The sequence below is a fragment of the Xenopus laevis genome, chromosome 5L (genome assembly GCF_017654675.1).
Source record: "Xenopus laevis strain J_2021 chromosome 5L, Xenopus_laevis_v10.1, whole genome shotgun sequence".
Taxonomy (NCBI): domain Eukaryota; kingdom Metazoa; phylum Chordata; class Amphibia; order Anura; family Pipidae; genus Xenopus; species Xenopus laevis.
Genome location: NC_054379.1, coordinates 40,406,629 through 40,422,196, shown reverse-complemented (window position 1 = coordinate 40,422,196; position 15,568 = coordinate 40,406,629). Strand labels below are relative to the sequence as shown.

The window sequence follows — 15,568 nt, the reverse complement described above, 5'->3', positions numbered from 1 at the left end:
GGGACACATCTCATGCCACTTAAGCATGCACAGTTGAAACCAATCCCGACCTGGTGTGAGAGGTTTACCTTGTGGTCTAGTGGGGGTGCGACGGAGACGCCTGCCGCATCGGCATCCTTCTTCCTGTGCTCCAATGCGCACTTTGTAGATTTGGCTCCAGCAATCAGCCGCTTCCGGTTCATCACGCATTGCTGTGAAATTCAAATATTTAAAGGGGCCATGGATTATAACACACTGCCCAACGTAGGTCTATTTTCATAGTTCTTGGGTGTTTTTTCTAGTGTTCCTGATCTGTTCTTGACCCTGCCAGCCCCTGACCAAGTGTTTGCTGCCTGTCCTGACCTTTTCCCTTGTACTGACTATTCTCATGGCACTTGTTTTGATACTGCAATATTGGTGTGTCGACCTGGCTTGTGACCTTGACTATGCTCTCGTCTCCTGATTGTGTACTGCGCTGCCTGATTGGTATCGACCCGGCCTGTCCCGGCCTGTCCCTCGACCACTGTTTCAGTACTGTACTACGTTCAGTTCCCTTACCTGCCCAGAACTCTCTCCCTGGTCCTCTCACGATAAGACCCGGTGGCACCAGAGTAGTGGAGGGCTTCTCCCGAAGTGAAAAGTGAGCCGCGACCGTGACCTTGGTGTTAGTTCTGGGTTTTGGACTCTGTCCGTAACACCTGGCTTGCACCTGCTCTGTGTCTGGGATTCATGCTGCCACTGTTGGTGGAACAAAGGTGTGAATTGGCATAATATGCCAGTGGAGAAAACACCATGTGTAATTAGTTCACCACAGAAAAACGAACCCACTTTCTAGTCATTCCTATAGGATTTTTTTAAAAAAATGTATTTATCAAATGGGGAACTCTTTCACCCATTGATAAATACCATTCTAAAAATGTTATAGGAAAGAATTGAAAGTGAGCCAGATTTTCTGTGGTGATCTCAGATATTGATAAATCTGCAACATTTTTATGTTGATGAAACTGGGACTGGTAGAAGAAGAAAAAAAACATTTTCATTATATTATAGTGTAGTACAGTACTGTTCAAATGAAAGACTTTAATTAAGTTAGATATTGACTTCAAAGGAGATGCAAATGTCTCTTCCTTTCATTTTTATGGATTGAACTACCTAATCCAGTGAAGTAGAAACAAAATAGATTTGAATAAAATAAAATGGAATGTTCAATCTTCTTTAAAACATAATGGAATTGCGTCCTATATTCATTGTATATTTTTATGTTTTTGATGTGCCATATGTGTGAATGCAAAAAAAAAAAATTAGGCTGTTTCAGCATTTTATAAAACAGTTAACAGCAGATTGAAGGTTACACAAATACAAATATGCACAGATTTGTCCAAATAATAAATATTTTATGGGAAAAAAGCCTCTGGATTATTAAACTACATCTTAGGGACGATTTCTCAATAATTTCTAAAAATATTGTAGGAAAATTGCAGAAAATTGTTACCTACAGTTCACTATTGGAGAAAAAATATCCACAAATTTTTAAAATCAAATTTACGCCACCTAAAACCTGTCAAGATGCCATAGAAGTCAATAGGAAGTGAATCTAAAGCCTTTAAGCCGCCTGGCATGGAAAAATACAGTTTGTAACTTTCCCATTTCACCAAAACTTTTTGTGATGTTACTATTTGTGTTTTTTCTATTAAAGATAAAATCTAGATACCCAAGTGCATAATAAAGGCATAAAAGCAAAGTACAAGACAACTTTACACTAACTATATGTACTGTGCTATCATTTTAGATGGTATTAAGTTGAAGGAGGGTTCCTGTTAAATAAATCGTAACGGCAATCAACCTGAAATAATAGAGACCTCTTCCAGTGTCGGACTGGTCCGGTGGAACACCGGGAAAAAAACCCTCTCCCCATATTGGGGACCCCCTCTCCCCGTATTGGGATTTCACAAAACAAAAAAATTCTGTGCCACCTGCGCATGTGTGTTGCGACAAAATGAATATATAGGCCTTACCATTAGCAGTACAGAAACCCTGAGCAACATTTTGCTTTACAGGATGACTGCTAGAACCCAAATTCTTAACTCAGCTTTGCTGTAATTAGAGAAAATATATTTATATTCCTGTATAACGATTTAAAATACCTTCATTCATTTCAAAATATTAATTTTCAGCAGTTTTGATTAATTGCTATTTTGCAGTACCTTGATTTTATGTATTGATTTTTCCAAATTCACGTGGGGCATCCTGTCAATAATTATTCAGGTACAAAATAATTACACAGTATCACACACTGGAGCAATATTTGGTGGTTTTGTTCAGCTTAGACTTGGCCTGTTGCCTAGTTTTTGCAGTTTAGTAAAAAGCATGCTGTGGTTTCATACAAAGCTCTTAACAGTAAAAGCCAACTAGTGTCTTCTCTTTTGCTTATTATTAAGCAAATAGTAATTTTTACTAACAATTTATACGTAGCAGTGGCCTGGATTGGCATTTCATACACTTGCTGAAATACAAAGTGCTTCATAAGCAATCACCAGCTGGTTTTAAGAACCAAACCAAATTGCAACTCTTTCCCTCTCTGGTACCACATCCGTTGAAGGGCTATGGCCTCCTGCATATTGTTTATTGTTTTTAATTTATATTTGCCACCTCTCTTAGATTCTCTTCAAAATCAATAATCCATCTTTTCTTTGGTAGTCCGTCCACTTTTTCATTTTTCTCATGGATTTCCATCAAAAATCTTTAAAATTCTTTCTTCCATCCTTAAAGGGATACTGTCATGGGAAAAAAAACATTTTTCAAAATGAAGCCGTTAAAATTGCTGCTCCAGCAGAATTCTGCACTGAAATCCATTTCTCAAAAGAGCAAACAGATTTTTTTATATTCTATTTTGAAATCTGACATGGGGCTAGACATATTGTCAATTTCCCAGCTGTCCCAAGTCATGTGACTTGTGCTCTGGTAAACTTCAATCACTCTTTACTGCTGTACTGCAAGTTGGAGTGATATCACCCCCCTCCCTTTTCCCCCGCAGCAGCCAAACAAAAGAACAATGGGAAGGTAACCAGATAACTCCCTAACACAAGATAACAGCTGCCTCACAGATTTAAGAACAACACTCAATAGTAAAAACCCATGTCCCAATGAGACACATTCAGTTACATTGAGAAGGAAAAACAGCAGCCTGCCAGAAAGCATTTCTCTCCTAAAGTGCAGGCACACGTCACATGACTGGGGGCAGCTGGGAAATTGACAAAATGTCTAGCACCATGTCAGATTTCAAAATTGAATATAAAAAAATCTGTTTGCTCTTTTGAGTAATGGATTTCAGTGCAGAATTCTGCTGGAGTAGCACTATTAACCGATTCATTTTGAAAAAAACATGTTTTCCGATGACAGGATCCCTTTAAAACATCATCTAAAATTCTGTTGCATACTTCATTATTTGTCCTTCTTTCCCACTCTTAGTTTATTGGCTAATAAGTCTGCCTTAAAACCTTTATTTCCCACCTGTTAAGTCTGTCCGCCTCTGCTTTTGTTGATACCCAGATTTCCACTGCATATGTAATAGCAGGTTTAAAGGAGAAGGAAAGGTGAAATCACTGGCAGGTGCCTCGTGTCAGGTATATTATAATACCCTGCTGCTTTTGCAGGCCAGTATTTTCAGCAACTGGGATACATCCTTGTAAAAATCATAAACTTAAATTGTGGGGGCCCATGTATTAAACCACAAATGTATCTGGTCAAGTTTTGTTTTATAGGGGAAAAAACTAAAATATTTAGGCATTTATTATACCTCAATGCTGCTAAAAATCCGAATTTGAAAATACTCCATCTCAAACCTGTAGAGGTCATGTAGAAGTTAATGGCAGATGTCCCTAAAGTTGTTTCTTGACATCGTGATTTGCACTGAATAATCCCATAAAGTTGGGGGTTTTATTCCGATAAAGTTGAGTTTTCGCAGGTACAATTCGATAAAGGTGATTTTTATGGAGCACCAGTAGTATGATTCAAATTGACACTCTGTTTTGTCAAGACGTTTTTTCGGTCTGACTTTTTCAAGAAAAATTATTGCTGAATGAGTTTAGTTTGGGGAAGAGAGTTAGGTAAACTTTGTTTTAATAAAACAATGAGATTAATTCAAGTTTTAATCTTTCTTAAATTAACTTAAAATTCAACTAATTCCTCCATTTATCAAATCCTATTTTTACCTTAGACGGTCCTGATTACTCCAATATCATTGGCATACACTGTGCATTGTATTGTTCTATTTGAAATGGTACATTTGGAAATGACTGTAATGTTTCTCTAAGACAAGCAATTGCAACAGGTTATTAAATATTAAGGTCACAATTTTCTTTGAGGCACAGAATGGGGTTTAGGAGATACAGATACAGAAAAGCCACTAATACTTGTTTTCTAATTAAGTACAAACAATCCTTCTATGAATACAGAACTTAACAAAGCATCACAGCTGCATTTAAAATATTGAAATCCCTCCTTTTTTGCCAGATTAAAAATACCTTTAACCTATCAATTTTTTTTTTTAGATATCCACATTGTACCATAGGTAAATTTGTCAATATTGACATATCCGTTCATCTGTACTGATGGACGAAAACCCAGAAAACACTTTGCTGTTGGCTCACACGGTTGAATTGATATAGAATAGCTCTATACAAGTTGGATGTCCAGCCTGATGGATCACTAAATGGTGAATGAGTCGACAATGTGGCTCTATATATCATTGACAAATACAAGAGGCCCCCTGCACTCAAGCCATTATTAATATTGAGACATTTTGTGCCTTAAGCTGCTAAAATGCCTTACCCACTAAACAAAACAGGGATTGTTTGTCCATATATTGCAATATATTTAAGCTGGCCAACTACGTCAAAGTCATCCCCGGCATGGTCCTATACTCAACTGCATATGAATCATTAAGAATTCACTTCCTTATACATTTTACACAGGGACTAAGTTTTACCTGCAACTTACTTGCTGCTTTCAAGGTTAAAACATGGTTGCCCTTTTATTGGCCACCACTGGGATCACCTGACTATAGCTGGCTCTATAGATTATTGTCCATTAAAGGCCCAGATCTAAAAATTGCCCTAAGACTAGATAAGACATGAGCAAGGTACTCCATTAAGACAGATTTTGAATACGTTTTTCAAGCAATTGTAAGACAAATGGTTTTACTGTTACATCAGAAATCTGCTTGTTTTAAGGCAAATGGCACTGGCAGAAGTCAGTTGGGTTGTTTGATATTGGCGACTTTATCTGCCCGTGTGCATCCAACTCAGTTTTGGATACTGGTTATTTAGTTCACAGATATTGACATTAAAGGAGAAGGAAATTGTTCTTGCACTTGGGGGTGCCAAATGTTAGGCATCCCCAAGTGATTGCATTGACTTACCTGAAAGAAAGCTGGAAGAACCCCGGGCCGGGGCAGTTTTCTACTGATCGGAGCACCGGCCCAGGGTGAGCATCATGGAGCGATCCTCTTCCGTCTTCCTCTTTCTTCGCACGGCTGCACATGCGCAGTAGAGTGAAAAGCTGAATTTAAACTAAAAGGTTCCCTATTTTGTTCTACTGCGCATGCGTCTGCCCCAGGAAATATGAAGAAAGAAGAAGCCAGAAGAGGATCGCTCAGTGGTGCTCGCTGGAATAACCTCGGGCCGGTGCAGTTTTCTGCACCCCAAGTGCAAAAAGACTTTCCTTCTCCTTTAAACGATAGGCTTCTATGCCCAATAATTTTTTTTATCTGTAAATGACTTGATGTTCATGTACCCATTTATCACAAAGTAATTGCATGTATAATCTTCCTTTGCCTTTTTTGTGTCTTTATTTGCATACTGTAATTAGATTATTGCAGACCATTAATTAAGACTACATTTAAATTAGAGTTGATTTTGTTATAATACATGGTTTTAAGATGGGAAGTAATAATCCTATATCACTTCCCTAATTTTCCTTTCACTTTCTGCAGCATTAATGAAAACACCAGACTATAAAGGAGTAATTAGTATTCCACCCCCATTCTTGTTAAAAAGCTACAATAATGAATGTATGTAGAGAATGAAAAATAAGTAGTTTTTTTCTGAATTGTATGAGACATTTATTTCTAGAGGAATTTAAGGCATGTACGCTTGGCCATACCCTCCAACATCTGCTCCATTATAAAGGTTGCCAATTTAGCCAGCCACGCGATGGGCCAAATCTGTCTTATCCTATTGTTGATCTGGATTATACCGCAGGCCTCTGGGGACCTGTTGGACTGCATCAACTCACAAATCTTGCCCAATGGAATTTTCAAAGTTGTCGAACATATAACTTCGTCATTGATGACCCAGACCTTATCTCAGATATGTCTGAGATATGTCTCAGATATCTCTGAGAAGCTCTAAAACAATCAGGGCTGGATTTACATAGCATTGCCCCTAGGCCCACTGTCATTGGTCGCCCCGTCCTCCTCCATTTTATTCAATCAAATTTTCATCATCAGCACCAGAGCAATGAGGATTGGCGTACAGGAAATTTTAAAAACTATTGTATCTCCTGCTCATCCCCAGTGTTTCTGAGGCAATGTGGGCGGGCAGCATGCCGCCCTAGGCCCAAGCCTTGGTGGCCTTTCCACAAATCCAGCCCTGAAAACAATACATAGATCTATAAATCTAAATGTAGATATATGTAAATCTGTTAAATTCTTTTTCTTCTTTTTATTACCTTAATTTTCAAGTATGAAATGTATAAATCTGTAAAGCCTCCCCAACTTCCACAGCCAATAGTCATGTGTGGGTCAGGAAAAACTCAACCTGAACCCAAACCTATCCTACAAAATGTTGCTATTGTAGGACCAGTGCCCAACCCATACCCGTGTCTTCTTGTCTGTACACTTCTTCTGTGCACGCCTCTGGTTAAAAGACTGGAAATCTTTGGAAACAGTGGAGGAGTGTACTTCCCTAGTCTGACCTGCACGTATCCCTAACTTGCAATGGATGGCCGAATTTAACCCAAACCCGCCCAACTGGCAGTAAATCCACAGGTCACCACAGGTTTCAGGTCAACCCTCACTTCACTAGTAGCCAATGACTGAGGATGATGGTATGCTATCACTCCTGGTTGACTGAAATGCAATAATGTTAGATGGCAACTCTCCAGTTCCCAACCCTTGCACTTCTCTGCTCCTATCTCTACATGCTTGCATACACTAGAAACCCATATGTATTGTAAGAGGTAATATTTTCAGCTTCCTAAGTACAAGAATAGCAGTTGAACAAAATTGCTTTGTAGTTAGGGGGCTCTGTAATCAAGAAAGTAGAAAGAACACTCTGTCACTAGTGTGTGCGTCTGGCTACTCCGGTTGCATTTACTGTAGATTTTGTTGTCCAATTATGGTATCTGTTGGTGTTAGTGGCAAAGTTAGTACCAAACGAATGGTCTACAAAGATAACAATAGACATCTAGACTAAGCGGAGGTCTTTGCGGTTCAGGATTTACTAACTTTACCATGCCATGCAATCAGGCAGCGGACGTGATGTTGTAAAAATGGTTTGGGTTCTTAAGGTATTAAGACTACATTTCTGTTCACCAAAAATACCTTTAGTGACGTGGCAGTTCAGTGACAAGGGAACATCTGTATTAGGGGAAGACTGCTAAGTAGGTTTTGGGAGGAATTATTTCCAGGGACTGCTTTTAGCACGGTTGTCAACAAAGGGATTTAGATAACATAAACTTAATGGTCTCAGGGTGGTGCTTGTACTTTGCACATTTTTCTTCTTCCAAAAACACATGGATTTTAGTATCCTTTAACTCCTGGCAGTCATTTCTAGATAATCAAACTAGTTGTTGCGAAATAATATTGTCCTAACATAGCCCATCTGCAGTGCTTTACAGAGATTATACATTATTTCTTGCCCCAGTGAACCTGCCAATCCAAGATCCCTATTATTATTATTATTATTAGTTGTAGTAGTAGTAGTAGTAGTAGTAGTAGCAGTAGAAGCCAAATAACCTTCATGTATGATTTTTGGACTGTATGAAAACCAGAATATGTGGAGGAAATCCCCAGAAGTGCAGAGAGAACATACAAACTCCTTGGATGAATTCAAACCAAGGACTCCAGAGCTGGAATGCATTTTGTTCAAAATAGTATAGTTAATGCTGACTGAATAATTTATTCTATCAGAAGGGAGATTCTGCTATGCATATATAGTCTTATGTGTACTTGAATACTGCTGATAAGAATCTATTTTTGATAATGCAGCCACTAGAGCCAACCATTTACTCTAAATGAATCATGTTTTGACTGTCTTTAAAGGGGTGTTCACCTTTTAAATTAACTTTTAGGATGTTATAGAATGGCCAGTTCTAAGTAACAACTGCTTTTCATTATTTAGAGTATTTTATATAGTTTTATAATTATTTGCCTTTTTCTTCTGACTCTTTCCAGCTTTCAAATGGCCGTTGCTGACCCCATCTAAAAACAAATGCTCTGTAAGGCTACAAATGTATTGTTATTGCTACATTACTCATCTTTCTACTCAGGCCTCTCCTATTCATAGTCTAGTCTTGTATTCCAATCAATGGATGGTTGATAGGGTATTTTGGATTGCTTAAATATAAACTGGAGATCTGCTGAATAAAAAGCGAAATAACCCAGAAACCGCAAATAATAACAAATGAAAACCAATATTAAATTGTCTCAGAATATCACTCTCTATATCATACTAAAAGTTAACTCAAAGGTGAACAACCACTTTAAAGTGATTCAAGCGGCTCCCCTGGACATAACTTAAGAAGTCTCATAGTTTTCAGCTACCCCTAATTTCCCAGGTGAATCCTTGGAAATGTTTGTCCCTGGAAATCTTACTGATTTATTAAAAATGAGCAACTCGGTGTTTCAAAATGGTTACAGCAAAGAATTTTTTTTGTGGCTGTTCCTGCTATATTCAGTAGTTATTGAAATAATACATGTCATATATGGGGATACTCTCTATCCACTTTGCTTACTGCATGTTTAGAATGGCTGTTAATAATGTTGTCTAAACAGAAGCTCACTGCCTTTTCCCCTGTCGCATGAATGCTTATGTGCATTTTGCCTTGCAACTATTTACAGGACTTAATTGCAACCTCCCTTACCTGCAGAAAATAGGACATTGGGCAAATGGGACAGAGAGGTCCATTAGGTAGACTTTATGGTAAATTTGGCCTTTTTACCTTTTCACATACTGACATTATAAAGTATTGTTTACCCAAGTAACAGCCATAAGAGGTTTCACTGATCTTTATATACAGTCGTTATCTTTGTCGCACTGCTGACGTAGTAAGAAATTAAATGCTGCATGGTTAGGAGACATATATTTTGTGCAGTGAAGAAAGAACAGTGGTATACAGGGAAGCATAAATTGTTTTCACGGAGCTGAAGAGAACTGCAGCATGTGTCAGTGTTGTGTGATGGACCATATTTCTGTAAACTCCAGAAATCCAGCTCTTTACTGCGTGAGACTGTCCGTGTGCAAAGTTTGCCACCTACTGGATTTGTGTTGTCTGTCAGTGTTTATTGTGTATATTTATTTCTAGATTAATTCATTACAGGAAAAAAATGTGTTATTCTCTCATAAGCCTTGAAACCTGTTAGCCAGAAAGCTCTGAATTACGAGAAGGCCACAGACTCCATTTTAAACAATTGAAATTTTTTTAAATTGATCTCCTTTTTCTCTGTAATAATAAAACAGTACCTTGTACTTGATCCCAACCAACATATAAGGAATCCTTATTACAGGCAAAACAATACTATTGGGTTTATTTGAGGGTTAATTATCAAAGGTTGAGTTTTTATACCTTGAATAAACTCAAATGTTTTATTATTTATGAAAAAACTTGAATGTAAAAGCTCAAATCAGTGAATTCAGGTGAAAAACCCGAATACTCAAATGAATCAAGTTTTCCAAGAAACAAAACTCTAATCGCTCAAGTTAATTACGTTTGTGAATGAAACCCACTGAAAAAAAACCCCGAACATTATGAAGTCTACAAACATTTTCAAATGGTTCTGCCAATGACTTCTACATGACCTTGACAGGTTTTAGCTGGAGTATTTTCAGATTGGAGCTATTTCCAACTTCGGGATGTATAATAAACAATAATCTTGAGGTTTATTTATTTATTTTTTTTAAAGCTCGAAATGGTTTTTTGTTTTTTTGTTTACCTGAAAATTTGAGTTTTGACTGAAAAATACCCTCAAAAACTAAATTTTTTGGGGTAAAAAAAAAACCTAGACCTTTAATAGATAACTCTCTTAATGTTTAAATGTTTTTTTAGTAGACTTAGAGGGATCCAAGGTAGGGGGATCCAAATTATGAACAGACCCCTTATCTGGAAACCCCCAGGTCCCGAGCATTCTGGATAACAGGTCCCATGCCTATATTATTTCACAGCAAATTGGGACTTTTTTAACCCTGTATTTGCATAATTCATAATGAAATGGATTAATTGATAACACAGTGCTCTAATTTTGACACTTAAGGCTCAGTTTGACTTTCTTGGGAATTTCTGGGCCTTGTTTTGGCCTCCTTGGGCCTGGAAATGATTGCTTGAAAACACAGCAGCAACCAACCTTGTGTGCCATAGCTCGAAGGTTTCTGTGTGAGAACAAAACGTGGAATAATAAACCTTTTATTTAAAAAAAAAAGTTTGCGTTTATATTTTTGTTTGGAAATTCTTTAAATCCTAGGAGTGCTGCCTTATTCTTGTGTGTGTGTGTGTGTGTGTGTGTGTGTGTGTGTGTCTGTATGCACGCACACACACAAACGCATGTACTGTATATGTATTAGGGGCTCACTCAGGGTGACTGCCTTGATGAGGTATGTCCGCTTATACATACTTTGTAAACGCCATGTAACTAAACTTGTTTCTCTTAAAAAATGTAGAACTTTTTCCTTTAATGTGTGCCAGCATATAGTTCCCTTTTTGAACTGTAAGGCATGCCTTGGTTTATTGCATTTCATGTATTATTTAAGCCACACCTCTGTGTAATAAGCAACATTTCTACATTTTACACATAGAGAAAAGAGAGTGACTTCTCTCCATTTAATGTGATCTCTCCCCAGGTCCAGATTTGTAGTATAGCCACAAAGGCCAGGGGCTAAGGCAGTCTCTGAGGGGAAATCCGGCCCTGTCTCTCCCAACCCCAGTCCCTTTAAACGAGGACTAAAGCTTAACTAAAGAAGTAGGCTAGAAATGTTGTAAATTATGTTTTGAGCTTCTATAGCAGTAAATATCTGTGTCTCCAAAGATGCCCCAGTAGCTTCCCATCCTTGTTTCTGCTGATTCACTGCACATGCTCTGTGCTGCTGTCGCTTACAAAGCTTAGGGACCCACTCACAATATACAGTACATATAGAATAGAAATGTCACAATATAAGGCTGATTACTAATTAATACAGGTAATTACTACATGGCAGGACAGAAACCAGTGCAACTAGCATGAGAATTTAATAATCAGCCTCGTAGCATCAGCTTATATTACAGGCCAACCTCGTTTTCTGCTTGATAATTTGCAACGACCCCTAAGCTTAGCTTCTCAACAGCTGCTCAGAGCCCACTGGGCATGTGAGTGTCACAGACACTTTCCAAGATGGTGACCCCCCTGTGACAAGTGTGAAGTCCTGAATTATTGCTGCTATTGAGAAGCTGAATCTTTAGACTGGTGCAATAAATAAATATGGCATTTTTAGGAAGGACCAAATTACAGAAAGATCTAAAAGGGAAGTCCCGAGCATTCTGGATAACAGGTCCTGTACCTTTATAAGGATATAAGAAGTCATCTAGAAGTTTCCATGCCACAAGGCCATTGGCTGAGCTTTTATACAGATTTTGGCATTCCAAAAATATCTATCTGTATATTTTAAAATAAAAGTACATTGTTTTTTATAATGCACACAATGCCATTGGTCACATTACATAAGTTACTATGGTTATATAGGTTTTTTTTTGTTTTTTTTGTCTAGCATCATACACTGATGTCTCAACCTTTCTAGACAGTACACAAGCTTGTGGCTTTGGGATATATAAAGGTGTCCTTAGATGTTAAGACTTTAAAAAGATCTTTTCATTATCGTAGGACGTGAAACGATCATTTAAATGCATGATTTGTCTATAAACAAAAAGACCATTTCAAATGATATTTTGCCTTCTTCAGCAAACGTAGGTATGGATGGAGCACATAACTCGCAGACTCTGCAGCAAACAAATATTTATTGAATCACAACATGTTTCAGATCACAAGGATCCTTTTTCAAGATCTTTTTTCACTTGAAAAAAGATCCTTGTGATCCGAAACATGTTGTGTATCGATAAATATTTATTTGCGGCACAGTCTGCGAGTTATGTGCTCCATCCATACCTACGTTTGCTGAAATTGTCTGTGGGTCTCCTGGTGTGGCCTGACTGGAGAGTGAGCACGATACACAGGTGGAGGTGACTGAACAAATTTGCTTTAGTAGCTGCCTTCTTGGCCCTGCAAACAGTTGGACAATGGATTAATTTCATTATGACCAAAGAAAATTTTCTAATCTGACCAATCGATTTTCTGACCAATGTTGAACTAAAATCTTTAGATGCACGATCGGTGCCCACTAACCTCACGATAATAATATGACAGGTTTGTCACGAAAATTATTCAAAAAATCTTAACATCTACGGCAATCATCACTGAATGCTGTTGACCAACTAGAGTATCCCCTTTTCAGAGAGAGTCTCCTTTTTGTTGTCTTTTTGTTTTACTTATATTGGGATTATATTGTCTAAGAATACAGTTTTTAGAGAATACTTTTGTGCCTACGCAGATGAATGTTCATGTTTCAAAAGCATAGCAGGACAACTTTTGCCTATTAAAATAAGCAGCATAAAAAAATAAAAAAACAGGATGAAAAAGCATTATTAAAAGCCTGCTTTCAGAATCTGTGTGTTGTCGAATATGATGCTTTTATGCAGCCTGATAATGGGTGAACTGAAGTTTGTGAGTAAAGAATAAAATCCATTGGGTGCCTACTGAATTAAATCAAAATAATTATTATAGCATATCCTTATTGCTGCTTTATAGAGAGACTCATAAAATCAGATTAGTGAGCAATATTTACCCACAGAATTACAGAATTTCATTTGTTTTTTGACAGAACAGCCATTAGCTCATTGAACAGTGCTGTAAATAAATGGAAGTGTATAGTTAGATGCTCTGGTATTTTTTGTGGCAAAAAAAAGGCAACTCTCACTGCGATTAAATGCTATAAGAAAGATAGTGATGATGGCATTTATTATTAATTTCATGCCTGATCTGACCAGTATCACTACTCTCTTGTGTTCAACCGTAACATTTCTACTGCCATCCTAACCGATTGGGTGTTGTTACTACAAAAACCTCTTTAGAGTCAGTGCTTTTTTTCTTGCAATGTTCATTTTTGCAGAGTTTTTAATACCAATTATATTAGATGTACCCTTTAGGCTATCTGCTTACATTATTTAGGAGTGAGATTGGGAGACATCCTTATTATATTTGATATTCTCAGTAAAGATGGCATGTTCTTTTTCTATTTCAGGTTAAAAATGTTTTCAACATGACTGCTAAAGAAGGAAGAAAGAAATCTGTGAGTGCCTTGGTGGTTGTTGGTAATGGAAATGGAGTGGCAGGTTAGTGTTTATTATACATATTATTATTATTATACTTATTAATGATTTAATTTGGGCTTGTCACACTAAAACATGAAAAATATTCACACTGCCTTATATTTGTTTTTAAGTACATTTGCATGACAGAAAATTCCTGAAGTATCATAGCCATTGTTTTCAACTAACGCTTAAACAGTTCTAGAATCTATTAGCCAGAATGCTCCAAACATGGGGTTTGAAGAGTAGAAGAGCCTATTTTTATAACTTGGAGCACCTTGCCTAACATGACAGCTTCAAACTTTAATGAAAAGTATTTGCAACTGTTATGCTATTATGGAATCATGTTAGTTCACATCAGGTACAGGTTATATAATCTTTTTTAGACTACTGTGAGAAATGCCTTTGCTTTATTTTGGAGCTTTGTAAATAAAAGATAATTAATAAATAAAGATAATAAATCTTACATCTGTACATATATGTGGCTAAACATCTCTACTAAGCAAATCTATTATTAGATTAAAATATCATTCTTAAAATCATGCATATTTAAATGGAACAACAGACCAATTAATATAAATGTTTAATTATACCATTGGCATGTTCTTTTTTAATGGCCCTTGGTTCATTTTTTTTTACGGCAAGTTTAAAAAAAAAAACAACATATCCATAATGTCTTACAAACGAATAAGTGGTACATTCCTAGGAGTAAACAGAAAAAGCATCATAAATATATTGCACTAGGGCTGCCATCGGGGGGGACAGTTGTTCCGGGCCCCAAGGGTTTTTGAGTCTTATGGGGGCTCGACTGTGCTTCAGACTTCGGAAAGGGAGGGCAGAGCTCACGTGCGGCATCATTTTTACTGTAACGACTTTCTCGACCTTTCATTGATCACTGACGTTTAAGTCCCTGGAAAGCTGTATGGGGATTGAATAGGCTGGAGGGGAAGTTCAAACTTCACCCATCCAATCTCTGTGCAGCATGTAATGTAATTCTTTTTAACTCGTGTGTGGGGGGAGTCCTGGCTACCAATGTTTTTTTCTACTCTTAGGGGAGGCTGCCACCAATAGTTGAATTTTTAAACATTTGTGTGGGGGGCTGGCCATTAATGTTTTTTTTAAGTTGTAGGGGGGGGGCTGGCCACCAATGGGTCTGGGGATAGCCTGGGGTGGGTGGAAAAATGTTGGCCCAGAAAATGTTGACGTATGGGGCCCAGCAATTTTTGATGGCGGCCTTGTGTGGCACCAACAAGAAGTTTTCTGACATAAGAGAGAAGAGGCCTTAACATAAGTAAAGTTCAAACATGTGACATTAAAACTGACCTAGCACAAAAGTACTCCATGGAATATTAGACAAGACTTAATCGATGCAAAATATTAATGTTTCGAGACATGATTTTAGGCTACAGTGAACATCAGCAGTTGAGCAGAAAGCATGATGAACTAACACAGTGTTTCTTAACCTTTATCTCATTGTGTCCAATGTCAGCTTTGCAAGAATTTGGTTGAGAACCAGTTACACATCTCATTTTAATTACTATTTTCTTTTATATGGTGGTATTTAGTCTAATGCCTAACTGAATCAGTTACTAAGATAATCATGCCTTCATGTCTAAGACTTGACCATTCCCTCTAATCAAGGGCAGCAACTTGCCTGATAATACAGTAGATCATAAAGAATGCTTAAGAGAGAAGATAAGCAGCTCTTTAGTTACTTCCTTGTCTAGAATGAAGCTCTGCCCCATGAGCTCTCCTTCTCCGTGCCTACTGTGCATGCCTGATTGATTTCCATTGGAGCAGATGCAGTGAGTATGGCTAGTAGACACCCATTTGAGGACTTCATTGTCAGAACAAGAAGGAGAGCTCAGGGGCAGAGCTTCTCACTAGACAAAGACTAAAAGAGCTGCAGTTCAGATGCTTG

General features: G+C 37.6%; 1 protein-coding gene across 1 annotated transcript in view; it reads left to right on the top strand.

Moving 5' to 3' along the window:
• The window catches only part of mrps5.L (mitochondrial ribosomal protein S5 L homeolog), a 70,257-nt gene that overhangs the window by 34,962 nt on the left and 19,727 nt on the right, over nucleotides 1-15,568 (top strand). The window contains exon 6 of the mRNA XM_018262915.2: nucleotides 13,581-13,671. Coding sequence (XP_018118404.1) covers nucleotides 13,581-13,671 — 91 coding nt within the window. The remainder of the gene's footprint in view (nucleotides 1-13,580; nucleotides 13,672-15,568) is intronic.